A 17,972-nucleotide genomic window follows, 5' to 3' on the forward strand; every position below is an offset into this window, starting at 1 on the left:
AACAACGTCGTGCTCAGGCCCTAAACAAGGAATACACAAAGTATGATAATCTCTATCTGTTTAAATACAGTTATTCACTTTTTCTGACATCCAAACCACTGAGGCAAGAAAAACTAAAATATTGTACTTAGCCAACTTTGACTCGGTCTGAAACTCAAAATTTCAGACGGCACGCTTCTGCATCGGACCATGCGGCAAAAGACTGAGGATATGACGTCGGTCATGCGCATTTGTACCCTGGCCCTGATGTCAGTCTAATGCGCCTTGATATTCGGGCCGACCGAGGACAGCGGACTACCCAAGTGTAAGGACTGCAGCAATGTGAGATGAAGAACATTCAGAGACTCAGCCAGTTTCAAATTTTTTCCCAAGCTGCCACAAATAATGGTTTCCTGACTTGTGGCCCAAGAATCCTATTTAAAGGATGGCAATAGTGTTTCCTAGGGCTGTATGCCTTAGGCTTGCATGCTGTAGCAAAATATCTACTAAAGCCTGGATGACTGTGAAACTGCTCTACAACTAATGATCTCTGAAGGAGGTTCTGGAATTAACAGTACTCAGGAAAGTTTTCTGGTGAAAAGCTTCAGACTAGATAATTAGACTTCTGTTGGTTCACAGGCTCAGGAAATAATGAACAATGGATGGTGTAGTTGGGGGTTCTTTGCAATTCTTTTAAGGAGAAAACCCCAATAAAGCAATCACCAGAAATTTAACCTCATTTGGGCAAATCTGGCTAGGTACAGCATTGAGATCAATGGTTAGAAAGTGAAGTGGAAATATGTGCTTCACACTCTGAACCAAAGATACTGTTTGTAAGGCTTGTGAATAGGAATATACAAGTAAGCATCTTTCAAGTCTACAGTGGCCAGAAAATCTCTTTTTAATGGTAAAGGGAGGTGAATGAGTAAAGTCAGCATTATGAATTTTTTTACTGGCACAAACTTGCTGAAGCTGGACAGGTGTAGCACAGGTCTCCACTGGTTCTTCTTGAGCAATAAGAGTACCCTAGAATAGAATCCCTTCCCTATCTCTGGAGCAGGTCTCTTCTGCTACAGTCCAATATCTGCTGGAAAAATATGTCTGGTATAGTGCTACTTGGCAGAAACTGAATGTTAAAGGGAGTAAAGGGAGCAAATTCTGTTGTGCAACAAAAGGCCTCAATCTCCCTTACCTATCTGTTTAAGTTCAGAAGGACCAGATCTCCCTGAAGGAGATTATCCGACCACTCAGAAGGGCAGAAAGGATGTAGTCACAACTGTGTGCGAATTCCACTGCTAGTTGGAGGAAATATGCACTTGGCCTTCACCCTTGCTGCTTTGGATGGGTTCTTTTGCCCGTCCAAGCCTTTCATTTTCTTTTTGCAAAATGCCCCTTCTGTATATGGCCCATCTTACTTTGTCTTTACAAAACAGCCATGCTTTACATGTATTTAATTCTTAAAATACTAGGGAGAGAAGAATGGTAAAGTTGTTTACAGGGTGCATAGTCTTACCATTTTCTTCTACATTTTAAAGAGTTTACGTGAAGGAGAAGAAAAAAGGATTACTACTTCTAAAAACACATTTAAAATTTGCCGCTTTACATCTTTTTTTTTTTGTAGGTCCTGAATGGATAACAGTTTGAAAGGAGAGTCCTGTAAAGTGAAGAATTAATGGACAAAAATCCAGACTCGTATACCAAGTCTGAAATTGCTATTTTTCTGAATGTTCCTTTTCTCTGAGATATGGTGATCTTGAATTGGTATACATAAGCTCGGTGGGGGTGAAGGGCTTGCCTCCTGCAAAAAAACAAGTTTAAAGGATAAGAGCAATGTTCAATATTTGTTTTTCTCCTGTATTTTTGGCATAAATGTGCAGAGTTATAGCATTCAGCTTCACAAGCACAGACAATGCACTAAGGAGATCCTAAATGTGAATCCAGCCATGTCTTCTAATCACAGCTCCAGCACAATGGGGCAGGCAACTACAATGTCATAACTATATCAAATTTTTATAGAATGTTTTCTCATATCACTTGTTGTGTGACCTAGTCTGATCACTGTCGCAGTGAATCATCAGGGATATCATTAGCAAGGTCCCCAGTTTGCTTAAAGTGTACTGGTCACTTTCTAAAGCATCTTTGTTTTACAATTAACCTAATTTGAAATTATACTCCTCTTGTTAAAGTTGCAAGTGATTACTGCAAAAAGTGAAGATTATTGTATCATTTTGATTTTTTTTTACTTTCAGCTGCTCAGTGTTTCTTTGTAACCACACTCACAAAATGATGACACAGTAATCATATGGTAACTTCTGAGTATGCAAAAACAACTTCTTTAGAACATCAGCTTCTTGTTTATGTTTCAGATTCACGACTACATCATGTGTTAACTTTCAATGTAAGATGTTCAACCTGCAAGACCTAGTTGGCATCTTGTCTTTCTAGGAAGTAATACTCCTGATTATGTATTTAGCATGGAAATACATTAGCCTACCTATTAGCTTAGGTAGTGAGGCATTATGGGTGCTTTCTTACATGATGCCATGGCAGGGATTTTTAGCTGTAAGAAAAAAAATTGCAGGGGTCATTGTTCCCAACAAAACAAAATGCAAAAACAAAAAATTATTTGCATCAAAAATTGAATAATTTGGCATTGTACACGGTAAGAAAGTTATATACAACTTCAAAGGTTTGTTACTCATAACTGCTTCAGAACATGACCGATACTTCAATACCTCCCTGATACTGAAGCATGTGTGTCTGGCAATTTATAACTTGGATATTAACTCATTACAGACTTGTGATGCCTCCAGGCATTTCTGCAGTTACCTCCTAATGATACATCTAGGTGTCAAATATTACTTGTTAAAATTTGCATTAACAATTAAAAAAATATGCTAAACATAAGGGATTAGAAGATTTCACCTTAAAACTAACATGAAAGCAAACAAATGCATTGATATTTGACTTATATCTAGTACAGTAAAGAACTGTTGAATATAATCTGTATACTTTTTAGTTGTATTGTAAAATATTCAAATGTCTCTAAATATCTCAATATTCAGGTGACACAGTCATAAATGCTTAGCCTCATACGAAGGTTCACAGTGGTATGAATTGAATGCTGTCTGCAGTATGTGTGTTTGAATATTTATTGAGATATCAAGCTGTTTATTCAACATTACAAAATTTATATTTACTTTACTGTTGCTTATAAAATACAGTTTAAGACAGAACTGAATGAATACAAAAACCTGTACAGGTTACGTTGTGCTGAACAGTTTGAAATTTACTGTTTTCTAATAATACTTAATTTTCCAGTGGACTGTTCACATATCTAGAAACATAACTGCAACAGTAAGAATATCTGTAGCCAGCTACTGAGTATGATAGGGAGCCCTTCTTTGAACTTCTAGAGATAGGCAGACAATTTATGATTATTCATGTAAACCAGTGTCTGGTTGTTAAGTGGGAAAAATACTGGCTTCTGTGGCTTAGCTAGCTTGTAATATGACATGACATTCCACTTGCTGGTTACAAAGGGGCTCAGATAGAGATGACAGTAGTCAGAACCTGAATTGTGGAGGATGGATGCACCTGAGTACTTCTAGGACCAGGTACCTCATAACTTGTTGAGACTGGATAGATGCATATGGTCTTGTTCACTCCATCTGCTTTTTTTTTTTTTTTTTACTTTCTGATACTTACATTGGAGCTCCACAGACTCCCTGTGGTTCTTTCTGGATTTCAAAGGAAACCTTATACTATTAGAGGGATCAGCTGCTGGGAGTGAGGCAGGCATCCATTGCCCTGTCCAACTTCTTCTGTTGTGGTTACACAAAAGTCAGTAAATTCCTGACCCTTCAAAGTAATGTTATTTGACTAATGCCTTACAATGTTAACAACTCATAGATCATGATCTCTTCAGCTAGGCAAAATAAACACTGTACATAGCAATCATCTGGTAAAAATGTGTCTCCCATAGACACATAATGATTGTTTCCATGGGGGTGTCTTTAGCCACCCCAATATGTCAACCACCAATACTGAATAAACACTATACAGAATGCACCAGTAAACAGTAAAATATTAAGAATAAAGGCAAATGGTAACTTATTAGTCTCTTTCAGTCTTGTTCGGAGTCAACTGATGAACTCTGGAAAAAGTGAATGATTGTTCACTTCAAATTCAAAAAAAACAAAAATATTGAGAACAGAGAGGGTTACACTTTCTTTTACAGACAGGCGTCTTGTTAGCATATGTGACATGAAAGGTTACCTCATAGATAGGGATCATCTACCTGTAAATAAATTCCATTCAAATCCCAGTTATTTATAACTCATCAATGATCAGTATGGTAAAGATATAATTGTAGCAGGTATGCAATCTCAACATATTTCAATTGCGAGATTATAGGAAACAAATCTACATGCACCCTAATGATTCCCTGTAGGGAATATTTTATCTGGAATAAATAATGAATTAAATATTCTTCTCCTGAAATACAGAAACTAGGCTTGTTTTGACTGTTTAAGTTAGAAAAAATAATTAGTCTTTCAAGATATTCTCATTAACAAGATCGTACTGTATAAACAACAAGAAAACTGGCCCATGGTTCTGAACACTGGCATGTCCAGTGTAAATGGAGTAAATATTTGTTTAATTCTTGATGATCAAGTAGATGGGGAGAAACAATGTTTTCTATCCTCAGCCTACAACATCTCCTGGTAGAAATTCCTTTTCTTTGTACAAGTGTCTTACTCGTGCCTGGCATTTCAAGAGAAATGGATTCCTTCAGAATTAAAATCGTGAAGCAGTCTGGAAAATATAAATTTAATACAGTTAATGATCATGGCTAAAATTTGACCTTTCAAACATATATAAGAAGAAACTAATAAATGGCAAAAACAAATGTCTGAGATATTTTTGATCTTACCCATTTTACTTTAGGTGCTGAACTCAGCACCCGATAATGTAGCTAAATATGCCCTAAAGGCACACAGGTCTCTGCTACAGAAGGTTTAAGACATTACCCAGTGAACACTCTAGCTTGACTGATTCTTACCCTTTTTACTAAATGTTTTTTCTTTTATCTTTTGACTTGGATACTATAGTATTTGGGATGTTTTGCTGTCACTTTTTCCAGACTATAACCAAACAATCCACTTATACTTTAATGACAAGCTTAGAAAAAGGACAAAACCTGGTATGTCTACAGCTAGTGGGGTTTGGCTTTAATGGCCTGAATGCACCAGTAAAGATTAAAATGGCATTCAGAAGTCATGAAGCTGAAACACTGTATGCCTTTAAGAAGTAATTTGTATACATCCTAATGGGCCATTACTACAGGATGCTTAAGGCAGTGAAGACTCCAACTTGGCTGGTTCTTTCTTGTAGTTTTTACTAAATGGTTTGTATGTCTTTTTCCCTTTGGTTTGGATGAAAGATGATTTTTTCCCAGAAATGGTAAAATTTTTATTCAAGTGTTTAAACCTAAGCACTTCACTTAAATATGAAGTAAAACTAAAAATGTTAGTTTTGACAAAACATGACTATAGATGAAAAACACTACTGAAACCAATCTACTCCAAAAATCATAAACAAAAAGTTTTCTACTGTAAGAGCAAACATAGCAGTATATAGTGTATGAAATCAAATAGTTCTGAAAAACAACAAGAAAATGGCAGTCACTACGTGACAACTTTAGAAATTCCAAATCTATTTAACCAAAGGGGCTGCACACACAAAAGAAAAAATATGGGTAAAAGCAGAACTGTTTCAACACTGCTGTGGCAAATGAATGCAAGAAAACACTGATACTTATGATGAAATCAATAAAATAATGTGCTCCAAGCCAGGCATTCTACTTTAAAAGAAATATATTATCAAAGAGAATTTCAGTAAAAATAAAAAATAAAAATGTCAGATGTTACACCTTTCATCTGTTGGCAGAATATGAGAAATCTTTATGCTTAAATGAGAGGTATCCTTATCAGAAGGGGCATATTCTAAAGTAATGGTCAACACATCAAATTAATCAATGCAATATAAAACCAAAACATTCAACAATCAATGAATCTTAGAACATGTTAAAAGTAATTTGTTAAATGTATGCCCTACAAAACAATAGCTCAACAGGCCATTATTATAACTAGGTAAGCTCATACAGAGCTAGTCTCAACACTGCTGCTCAGAAAAGAGACTTAATTCAAATCCTTAATGCACGTTCATTACAGCAAAGAAAAAAGTCAACACTGAGCAAACAGATAAACAACTTATATCAGCAACAACAGATATCAACTGATAACCCAATATTTATTGGGCAGAACAGGACAGGACTGCATATAGTTTGGAAACAAAACTTGAAGTTCCAGCTCCAGAGACTGAGAGAACAATGGTCAGTGCGATATGAATTCCTGCTGACAATTAGCACAAACAAGACATGTACATTTATGAAGCCAAAGTTTTTTGGAGACCTGATATTCAAGCAAAATCCACAATTCCATCATCAACACTACTGAAACATGCCAACAATAAAAAACAACTGCTAAATCTAAATACCAGAAATATTGAATCAGTATGGCCACATCCAGAAAGAAAAATATTACCTAAAGCAATAAAGCTACAACACTGCAGTGAAAGGAAACACTAAGCCCTTATGAGAAAAATCTTTATGCTTAAATGAGAAGTATCCTTGTCAGCAGGGGGATATTCTAAAGTAATGGTCTGTATGAAAAAAACAAAAAAATGTCAATCTGTAAAGGAGTGAGCAGTCAGTTGACTATTGGGATTTTTCTCACCCACAGTCCCTACTTTGGCTATTTTTTTTCATACAACTACCAAGATTAAAATAATGTGTTTCCTGATACTGCATGCCATGGTGTCAACACCAAATATTTATAACAAAGACATTACTGATGCAGCAATGGAAGCAGCCCCTTCTTGAGGTGGAGTGGCCTTAGACATAACCAAAAGTTGTTGGCTAGCTGCTTAATGACAAAAATCAATGCAGTTAGCAATTCACTTGGAGTCTACTTTTGACATGGAATGCGAGTTACTCCTAAAGGACACCTAATCCTTATGGTTTCTTACAAACAAGGGGTTGAAGCTCTGACAGCCTGGTAGCACAACTGAAGTGGCCTCAAGAAAGAGATTCTACACCTGCTGAACATGTAGCCTCATGGAGACTGGTAACCCTATTCATCATGATGAAGGATCTCCACAATGTCTCCAAATGAGATGTCAGGAGGTGATTTTTGGGGACCCCGCCCCCTCATCCAAGTCTGTATCTTCCATGAGAAATTCTAGGGGTGGGGGAGATCTTAGTGCCTCCTCTTGCACCTATGTTTACAAGGCGGCTCATTGGGGGGATACTCTGGAGAGGACTTGGAAGCTTCCAGGGGTTCCTGAAAAGGAACATCCTGGGAAGGTCTGGCAACAGGCTGTCCCTGAAGAGGAAGGATGGATGACTCCATCTCAAAAACAGACGAAGCAAGGACAGGCTCCGAGGAGGGAAGTGTTAAGGTCCTCAAGGGAGCTCAGAGGACCCTCTCCACCACCATGAAGACCAAAGGCGAGCGGAACCCAGATGACAGTGCCATCAGAGCCAAAACCGCCTGCATCTCCTGGAGCATCACCCCCGGTGTCGAAGGGGGAATCGAGTTTCCCAGCGCTGAAGCCCTGAGGGGGAAGAGATGGCTCTGAAAGCTTTGCAGGTGACGCCAATGCCTTGGAGCTGATGCCGAAGCTATGGCACCGGGAGTTGGTGAGTTCTTATGACATCAAAGCTGCACTGCTCAAGGTAACCGTTGGTGTTGAGGTACAAGAGACTGTCGATGCAAACACTTCAACACCAGAAAACCTCAGGCCCAAAACTCGAAGCCTAAGGTTGATTGGAGAAGGAGATATCAGGAAAACTCCAGGCTGAATGCTCATAGCTCCAGAGGGGGATGGAGCAGGCAAAAAGTACAGTTGTGTACACTTACCATAAATGTAGATGTTCGAGTGTATTCACTACTGCAGTCATCACATTTCAGTTCTCTGCTTGCAGTAGCCCTCAATCGGCCTGATTATCAAAGTCTTGGGTCCTGCGTCGGTTGCTGTCTCATCTTCCGTGACGTCAGGTAGTCAGGGGTATAAAGCATGCAGCCGACGCCATTACATCAGTTTTTCTTGCCCCAGATGTCAGATGCCCCCCTAATGGGAAGCAATTAAATATATATATGCAAGGTTATACCTCCAACAAAAAAGCAAATACACCAAAAAGCTTTTAAGCATAGTAAAGGAGAAGAGAGCCAAAAGAAGTCAGGGGGCTGGAGAGAGGGTAACCAGGACTGCAACAGTGAATACACCTGAACATCTACATTTATGGTAAGTGTACAAAACTGTACTATGTTCTTCGTGTTTCACTGTTGCAGTCATCACATTTGGGTAGATTCCCAAAGCTAAGGATGGGAGGAGGAATTTAGATAGCATTAGGACCAGCTATAAGGCCCTGCAAGACTGCAGTGGCAAAGCCAGCTCTGGATTTAGAGAAAATTGGCAAATGGTAATGCTTGGTGAAAGTATGTATAGAACTCCAGGTAGCAGCTTTTAGGATGTCCCTGGTAGGGACACCTCTGAGAAAGGCTGCAGAGGCAGATGCAGCCCTGGTTGAGTGTGGACTTATCCCCTGTGGGATAGGTTTTCTATGGTGTTTATAGCAGAAATGAATGCAATGGCCTATTCATTTAGAAATGGTTTGCTTTGAAATGGCCTTCCACTCGGCCCCTACAGCAAATGACACCAGCAGCTGTTCAGATTTCCTTTGAGGTTTAGTCCTGTCCAAGTAAAATCTAAGTTGTCTGTGCACATCTAAGGAGTGCAGTATCCGTTCCCCTTTGTTCTGTGGATTAGAAAAGAAGGTTAGCAAATGAATGGACAGATCAAGAGCCACACTGGATACTATATTGGGCATGAAGGAGGGATTGGTCCTGAGGGACACCCTGTCCGCATAAAGATGATGAAAGGCTCCACTGCCATAAGGGCCTGAAATTCAGATACCCTCCTTGCTGAAGTGATTGCTAAAAGGAAGGCTGTTTTCCAAGAAAGAAATTTTAACTCTGCATTTGCAGCTGGCTCAAAAGGAGGTAGAGTAAAATTTTCCAATACAAAGTTAAGGTCCCAGACTGGAGTTGGGGCTCTCCTGGGTGGTCTTAAGTTTTTGGCCCCTCTGAGGAACTGCTTGAGCTGTGGATGAGAGAAGAGGTGTGGATTCTGTGTTGTAATGAGCTGAAATGGCTGAGGCATGAATTTTGATGGAGGAAAAGGAAAGGCCCTTGTGAAGCATCTCAGTTAAGTATTGAATAATTTGAGGTAAATTGGGCACTGCTGTGCCCATCCCTTGAGTTAGGTTCCAGGAACAGAATCTTTTCCATTTTTCAGCATAAGATTTTCTAGTACTAGGCCTCCTCGCCTCCCAAATGACATCCAACACTTGTTTACTGAGGGATGGTAACGGAGATATTAGGTTATTAGCCAGGCTGCCAGGTTCAGGGTTTGAAGCTGAGGATGCAGAATCTGGCTCTCCTGCTGTGACAGTAGGGTAGGGGTCTGAGGTAGGTGCCATGGAGCCAGAAGTGACACTGCGCAAGAGGGAGTACCAGTGTTGGTTCTAGTGCAATCAGTATCGTTCTTGGTTTGTCCTGTTTGATCTTTAGTAGTACTTTGGAGAGGAGAGGCAGAGGAGGAAAGGCATAAACTGATAGATTTTTCCAGCTGAAGGACAGGACATCCACTTTCCAAGCTTGTTTGTGGGGAGTCCTTGTGCAAAATTTGTTCAATTGGAAGTTCTGGAGGGAGGCAAACAGGTCTATATCTGAGCTCCCCCACTTGTTTATCAACATGTTGAAAGTCTTTGGTTCCAGTTTCCACTCGTATGGGTCCATGAGATTTCTGCTTAGTTCGCCTGCCAGTGTATTTAGTTTTCCTGGCAGGAACTGAGCCTGTAGATGCACTTGGTAGCGCAAGGCTGTGTTCCGCAGAGCCATGGCTAGTCTCCAGGGGGGGTATGAATGGGTACCCCCCTGCTTGTTTATGTACCACATAACAGTGGTGTTGTCCGTCTATACCATTAATTGTCCTGGAAGAATGTGGTCCTTGAAGGCTGTCAGAGCATTCTGTACAGCTAACATTTCTTTTTGATTGATATGCAGGTGCATTTGACTTGGGTTCCATTTGCCCTGAATGCACTTCCCTGTCAGGTGAGCCCCCCATGCATAGTCTGATGCATCTGTTGTTAAGGTTTGGGCGGCAGGGGGTAGAGTGAATGGCAGTCCCTTGTTTTGGTGGCAGGCCTCTGCCCACCAAAGGAACTCTAACTGTAGGCAAGGTATGATTGGAATCATTGCTTCTAGATCCTGAGAATCTTGACACCATAGGCTTTTTAGATACCACTGCATTTTCCTCATATGCAGTCTTGCATATGGAATTAGGAGAATGCAGGAGGCCATGAACCCCGAGGCTTGCAGTATCTGCCTTGCAGATAGCAGGGTTTTTGAGGCCATTAGTTTGAAGCAAGTTGTCAAATGAATTTGTTTCTCTGGCATGAGGAAAGCCATCTGGGAAGTTGTGTTCAAGCTTGCTCCCAGGAATATAATTTGTCGACAGGGTACAAGATGTGATTTCTTTTCGTTTATGGTGTACCACAGACAAGTTAGCACCTTTAGTACAAATGCCAGATGATTCAAAAGTATGTCCTGGCTTTCTGCCTGAATTAGACAATCGTCCAGGTATGGGTATATTTGAATATTTCTTTGCCTGCAAAATGCAATGACTGGAGCTAGGCACTTTGTGAATACCCTGGGTGCAGTAGATAAGCCAAAGGGCAGTACAGAGAACCGATAGTGCATGTAGCCTGCTTTGAAGCGTAGGCATCTTCTACAAGACTCCCTGATTGGGATGTGCAGGTAGGTTTCCTTTAAATCCTGTGTTTCCAACCAGGCATCCTTGCCTAGCATAGGAAGCAACTGGTGAAGAGTTAGCATCTTGAATTTTGGGATCACCAAAAAGGTGTTTAGGATAGAAAGGTCCAGGATAGGACGCCATGAGCTGTCTTTTCTGGGTATCAGGAAAGGTCTTGAGTAGAGACCTTGTCCTTTTTCCTCTTCTGGTACAGTTTGAATAGCCCTTATGCTTAAGAGAGAGAGTACTTTATTTATTTTTATTTTTTTATTTTACATTTGTTGACCGGGCTAGTCTAGCTGGATACATGTCCCTTTTCAGTAGAGGCCCAGGTAGAAAAGCTCCACATAATAATACATATTTAATAGATACTAAAAGAATAGAGGTTATACAGTATTGTTAAAAACAAATCAAAGAATTTAAGATAATACAATAAAACCTTTTTTTTTTTTTAGAATGGTATTCCAGTTCTGTAACATACAGAGATAAATTTTACATATATATACATATATTTGTATGCAATAGGAAAGGTTGTTAATATTTGAGAGGGAGAAGAAATTAGTCAGGGTTAGTACAGGAGCATAGCCAGTGATTATTGAGATATGGTTTTAGATATTTTTTAAAAAGTGAAGGAGAAGTCTGAGCTGTGATATCGGAAGGAAGTTTATTCCATAATTTCCCTACAGAGTTAGAGAACAAGGAGTCACTTGTTGAGTTGTTCGATTTAATAGTGTTAATAAGCAGTTTGTTTGAGGAACGTAGATTTTTGAGGTTATTATAAGGTGTGATAAGGCTTGAGAGAATAGGAGTATTGTTAAGTTGATACAGGGTCTTATGAGCTATTGTAAGCTGGTGAAATTGAAGTTGGTTAAGGAATTCAAGCCAGTTTAGATGTTTAAGATTAAGACAGTGATGGGTTCTGAAAGGAGAGCCTGTAGCAAATTTAGCAATATTATTGTAGGAAGTTGTTAGTTTCTTGAGGTTGTTTTTAGAGATATTAGTATAAATGGGAGCAGCGTAGAGCAGAGTGGATAAATGGTGAGTTCTAGCTATAGCAGACCTAGCTTCTGGAGAAAGATAAGGTTTGATTCTATAAAGGGATCCCAGTTTCTTATTAATTAATTTTATTGTCGTGTTTATGTGTGCATCAAAGTTTAGGTTGTTGTCAATTGTTATCCCTAGGAGTTTAGTGGTAGGGTCAGGTGAGATAAGCGTACCATTATTAGAAGTGAGATTGAACTGTACAGGGATGGACTTTTGAGTTGGGGTGAAAATGCTGACTGCAGGTCGTTGATGAAGATAGAAAATAATAGTGGGCCTAAGATAGAGCCTTGTGGGACACCGAGTGAGATTGGGAGGTGATTTGATAGTTCATTTTGCCATAGTACAGCCTGCTGACGATTACCAAGGTAAGATGAAACCCAGTTCAAAGAAAGAGAATCAAGTGAGAGAGACTTAAGGGTATGCAGTAGAAGTTGATGGTTGACCATATCAAAAGCTTTGGATAGGTCAATGAAGACTGCTGATGATAGACAGTTGTTGTTACGGTTGTTGTTGTTATAGTTTGTGAAGGATAGCAGGGCAGTGGTGGTACTATGGAAAGGTCTGAAGCCATGTTGGCAGTTAGCAAGTAGGTTATTTTGGAGAAGGTGGTTGAGTATCTGTTTGTGGATGCATTTTTCCATAATTTTAGCTATAGGCGATAGTAAATCTATGGGACGATAGTTGGAGAAATCATTGGAGTTTCCCCCTTTATGAAGTGGGATGATATGGGAGATTTTCCAGACTAATGGGACATCTCCTTCGCTTATCGATCTATTTATCAGAATGGAAATAGGGTAGGCAATGGCCTTAGCACTTTTTTGCAAGAATTCTGCTGGGAGTTTGTCAGCTGATGGGCAGGTAGGTTTTAACTTTTGGAGAAGGGAGGAAATGTATGATGTAGATACAGGTTGGAGGTGAAATTGTGGGGGTGGATTATTAGAAGAAGTGGGCAAGTTAGATATATCAGGTGATAGGTGGCTAGCTAGAGTTTGGATGGTATCTGTGAAGAAAGAATTAAAGGCATTTGCAGTTTGTTTCGGATTCTTGGGGTTAGATCCCTGGGGATTGGGTGTGATCAATTGGCCTGGGTAGAGTAGATTATTAATACCAGTCCAGAATTTTTTAGGTTGTCTGATAGAGGTTTGTTGTAGTTGGAAACAATAATTCTTTTTATCTAGCAGGATGTCTCTTTTTGTGCTGTTTCTATGTTCTCTAAAGGTTTGACGGTCTGTCTGATTCTTAGTAGTACGCCATTTTGCCCAGTATTTATTTCTAAGTAGGATTTTCTGTTTAGTATTGTTAGTAAGCCATGGGGCTGGTTTGGCTTTGATTCTAATAGAACGATTTGGAGCATGTTGATCCAAGATGGCTAAGAATGTAGAATTAAAGTATTCCACGGCTTTGTTTAGAGGAAGAATTTTTAATGGTGTCCAATTACATTGATTAAGTTCTGCTTGGAAAAGTTCTGGGTTAAAATGCTTTTTTGTGTGTATTATTCGGAAGGTGTTTGGGAATGTTATGTTGGTTTTATGTCTGATAATATATGTTAGAGAATGGTCACTAAGGTCATCAGGAAGGATGCCTGTAGTGTAGGTTTGCTGTGGGGTATTAGTAAGTATCCAATCTAAGGTGGTTGCTTTGTTATTCATTTTGTTGGTTCTGGTTGGGGAATTTATTAGTTGTGAGAAGCTGTATAGATTAATATAGGTGGTGGGAATGGCATTTCTGCAGGAGTTTCAGTTAATGTTAAAGTCCCCAAGAATTATTGTTTCTTGTGGGATATGACTAGAGAGCCAGCTAAGAATATCCTCTAGAATATTACAATTGTTTCCTGGGGGAAGATAAACACAGATGATGTTTATGGCTTTACTTGTACTTAGCTGCAGTTTGGAGAATATTATTTCTGCACTAGGGTTTGTGGGTAAGTTAAGATTAAGTGTACTGATTTGTAGCTCAGTTTTATAGAGGATTGCTACTCCTCCTCCTTTTTTGGGAGTACGGTCGAGTCTGATAATATTATAGCCAGGTGGGGAGATTTTGTTGTCTTTAATGGAAGGTTTTAGCCATGATTCTTATAAACATAGGATATCAATGTTGAAAACTTGCTTTTGAGCCTCTGTCCACTGATTTGGGGGTAGATCTGGCCAACCATTTGGGGTTGTTAATGTGTGGAAGTGAAATCTGTATCCTTGGAAAACTATATTTAAAACCCATTTGTCCTGGGTAATGAGTTCCCAGTTTTTGGCCTGCAAAGCAATCTTTCCCCCTAATGGAGTAGTCAGTTGAGAAGTGCTTGGAAGTTTTAAAGTTAAGTCATTGAGACAGCTTACCATACGGGGGAGTCTTACTACTCCCTGATTTGGAAGTGGGAGACCCCCACTGCATAGTCCTATGCGTACCCTGGGACTGCAGCCTGGGTTTGGACTGAGAAGGCCTGGAAAAGGCAGGAAAGGTCCAATTCTTAGAGGGCCAATGCCTACTAAATCTTGGAGGATGTATTTGTAGGAAATCTTTAACAGTTTGCATAGATTTAGCTTTTTCCTCCATCTTTTTAAGAACATCTTCTGCTTTGTTGCCAAACAGGCGGTCATGATTTAAGGGAGCATCCAGCAATTTAGCTTTAACATGATCTGGCAAAGATTGCTCCTTAAGCCAAGCATGCCTTCTAAGTACAGACCCAGTGGCAGCAGCCCTGCAAGATGCCTCTAGTGAATCAAAACCACATTGCAAAGTATGTTTTCCAACTTGTTCAGCAGAATGCATTAAATCCTGCAAATCCTTATTTTGAGCACGGTCAGGAATCAACATCATTTTCTGTTTAAGCAATCCAATAATATGCTGCTGATACTTTAACATATGAAACTGGCAGTTTAAGGCCCTAATGGCCAAAGTTGCAGAATCGTATACCTTCTTACCCAATCTATCCAGCACCCTGGAATCTCTATCAGAGGGGGTAGGATTTTTGGCAGTAGTAGCCTCAATGCCACTGGGTCCCTGTGAAATGGTCTCAGGATCCGCAGTAGGATTTTTAAAAAGGAACTTGTGAGAGCCAGGAACCATGTAATATCTATCAGGTTTCCTGGGAGCAGGAGGTAAAGAGTCAGGGGCCAAGCTAGGTTCCGAAAAGACATCAACAACAATGTCTAGTACAGGAGGGATAGCTAAAGGCCTATGTTGGGGCAGAAGTAAGAAATCCTTAATCCTCTTTTTAGAATCAGAGTAATCCTGGCTTTCCCAGCAAAAATGCTCCCTAAGAGTATGCAAGGTTTCACCAAAAGAGAAATCCTCTGGGGGGAAGCAGAGGGAATAGAGTCCTCTGCATCAGAATCCTCATAGGTAGATAAGGGTAAATCCTGGTCATCAGAGGAAACAGAAATTTCAGAATCCTGATAAGAAGTATCATAAGCAAATTCAGTCCTAGGTCTCTTAGAGGGGGAAGGTTGGCTTCCCCTGATTAAAGTAATAAGGTCTTCAGCCATTCTTATCATTTGTTTTTAGGCATAGAGGCCTGACCATGCAGTCTGGGCGTCAGTTTTCTAGGCATGGTTCGAGTTTTAGGCCTTGAAGAAGAAGATGGCATCGGTTTAATATGCAAGTCAGTAGGCTTGAATACAACCTCAGAAGCCAGTGCCTGCACAGCGGCTCCGGACCCATCCAAGGTAGTGACATCCGCAAGTTCCACAGTTGAAGTATCTCGTGGCATTCTGGACTCCGAATGGGTCTCAGTAGAGGCCTGCGAATCTGAAGTAGCAGGTATCAGGGGCTGCAAAAGTGCCTCACTGAGTACCGGTGAATTGGCGAGTGGCTTAGGAGAAGCGTCGTCGGCAGCTTTGGACCTAGACGGCCTGTCTCTGTCTTTATCTTTGCATTTTTTTCGGAATGTCGGTAGTCGGGTGGCTTACCGAAGACATATCTGGATAATTGAACAGAGTACCAAAATATTTAGAAGCGTAAATATACCGATGACGAATAGTTTGTTGTTTAAATAAGGCACAAAACCGACAGCGAAGTACGTCATGGTCAGGGCCTAGGCAAGGAATACAGTACAAATGAAAATCTTTATGAGGTATTTGCTTTCCACAAGAAATACAATTATTGGCTTTTACTGACATTGGTTTAGAGTAAGAAAAAGTTTCCCCAACGGGGTGATTAGCTTAAGTTGAAGACTTTGGTTCTGAAACTTGAAAATGAAAATTTCAGGAGTCGACCGACCGGCACTTGTGAACTGCTTCTGCTTCGGGCACCGCACAGCAAGAAAGACTGATGTAATGGCATCAGCTGCATGCTTTATACCCCTGACTACCTGACGTCACGGAAGATGAGACAGCAACCGACGCAGGACCCAAGACTTTGATAATCAGGCCGACTGAGGGCTACTGCAAGCAGATAACCCAAATGTGATGACTGTAACAGTGAAACACAAAGCACATACCCAAGCTGAATCTGAGCCCAGAGAAACTTCATCATCATCCTGTCCACCTCGGCTTCCAACAGGCTCTGAGTGGACCACACAGAGGACGCCACCGACCCTGGCCTAGAATGGTGCCGAGGAGAGGCAGGGATTGGAGACTCGGCATCAAAACTCTCCAGCTCCAGGGAAAAATGGGGGGATTTGAGAAGAGGAGAACCCTGAACCACTACAGGCCAAGACTTAGAGGGTGGTTCAGCCAAGAGCACCTCGTCAGGAGACCTCTTCATATTCCGCTCCTGCTCTATGTCTGGCCCGGTCGCCTTTCCCAGGCTTCTTGGCAGGGGTTTGAGCCCCAGAAGTGGAGAAAGGACCTGGAAAAGACTCAGAAGTCAAGGGCAAAAGGCCCTTTAAAATCAACTTGTTCCTCCTGTTGATAAGAGCATGTTGACTGAAACCTACGCATATCGAACAGGAGGTATCCAGGTGGGCCACCCCCATGCACAGAGTGTAGGCATCAGATGGAGGGATGTTATGCCCACACAGCGCACACTTTTTAAACCTTCTGGCTCAGGAAGGTCAGCCATAGCGTAAAAGTGCACACACACACACACACACACACACACACACTCACACACACACACACACACACACACACACACACACACACACACAGGAGAGAGAGAGAAAAAAAAAGAAATAGGAAGACAGAACTGTTTTGTTTGTTTTAAAAGACCCAGAAAACACACCAATGCAAAGTAGAAAGGAAGGGTAGGACGAGGATACAGGATATCAAGGGAAAAACTCCTACTTTGGCTGAAAAAAGCTCTCTGAAAAAATCTCTGGAGAAGCTCAGAAACTCAGTCCTGTGCTGTTCAAATGAGCGGCAAACAAGATCTGAGGAGAAGAGGGAGAGTGGGGCATTATGGGTAAGGAAGGAGCTCTGATGCTGGTGTATACGGCCTAGTCAGATCCGACCTTGATCAGAGTCCCACTAAAAACCAAATGAAAACAACTTCAGATCAAAAAGTTTTGTAAGATGTGACATAGGCTCAAGTAGATATGACAAGAAATAATTGTATAAAATATCAACCTACCAAACAGTGTATGCATGTAACACAAAAGCTGAAACTAGACACTTAAAAAAGCTGTTACACATAAAAGGTGGGGATAACTTTTTAAAAGAATGATGCTTTCTGTAATGTCGTTAACTGTCAATGGTCTCACAGATAAACACAAAAAAGAAAGAGTAGTGAACTATATTAAAAATGTACAGTGCAAATAGCTATGTTACAGGAAATGGACCTGGAAAGAACTGAACATGTGAATTTGATAAAGAAAGGTTTTCAGGATAGTTATTCAGCAGAATACCTGGGACAAAGGAAAATATGAGTATTTATATTAATTGCAAAAGGAGAGCCAATAGTGATTGAACAGGATAAAAAAGATAATAATGGCAGATTTTGAGTAATAAGTGGCTACTGGCAAAGGAGGTGCATTACACTGGCATGTATTTATATTCCACTTAAAACTGCTTTAATGCAGCTTAAGAAAATTCTGGGAGAAATAATCAGCTTTCAACAAGGAATATTACTTACAA

The 17,972-nt window shown here is 40.3% G+C and overlaps 1 protein-coding gene across 4 annotated transcripts in view; it reads right to left on the reverse strand.

The window, feature by feature from the left end:
- Positions 1-3,117: 3,117 nt before the first annotated feature.
- The window catches only part of DIMT1 (DIM1 rRNA methyltransferase and ribosome maturation factor), a 624,336-nt gene continuing 609,481 nt past the window's right edge, over positions 3,118-17,972 (reverse strand). For all 4 annotated transcript variants that reach the window (XM_044063822.1, XM_044063821.1, XM_044063820.1 and 1 more), the window contains one exon: positions 3,118-4,797. In XM_044063822.1, coding sequence (XP_043919757.1) covers positions 4,755-4,797 — 43 coding nt within the window. In that variant the 3' untranslated portion in view covers positions 3,118-4,754. The remainder of the gene's footprint in view (positions 4,798-17,972) is intronic.

The sequence above is a fragment of the Protopterus annectens genome, chromosome 2.part2, assembly GCF_019279795.1.
Source record: "Protopterus annectens isolate FY-2018-M chromosome 2.part2, PAN1.0, whole genome shotgun sequence".
NCBI lineage: Eukaryota > Metazoa > Chordata > Ceratodontiformes > Protopteridae > Protopterus > Protopterus annectens.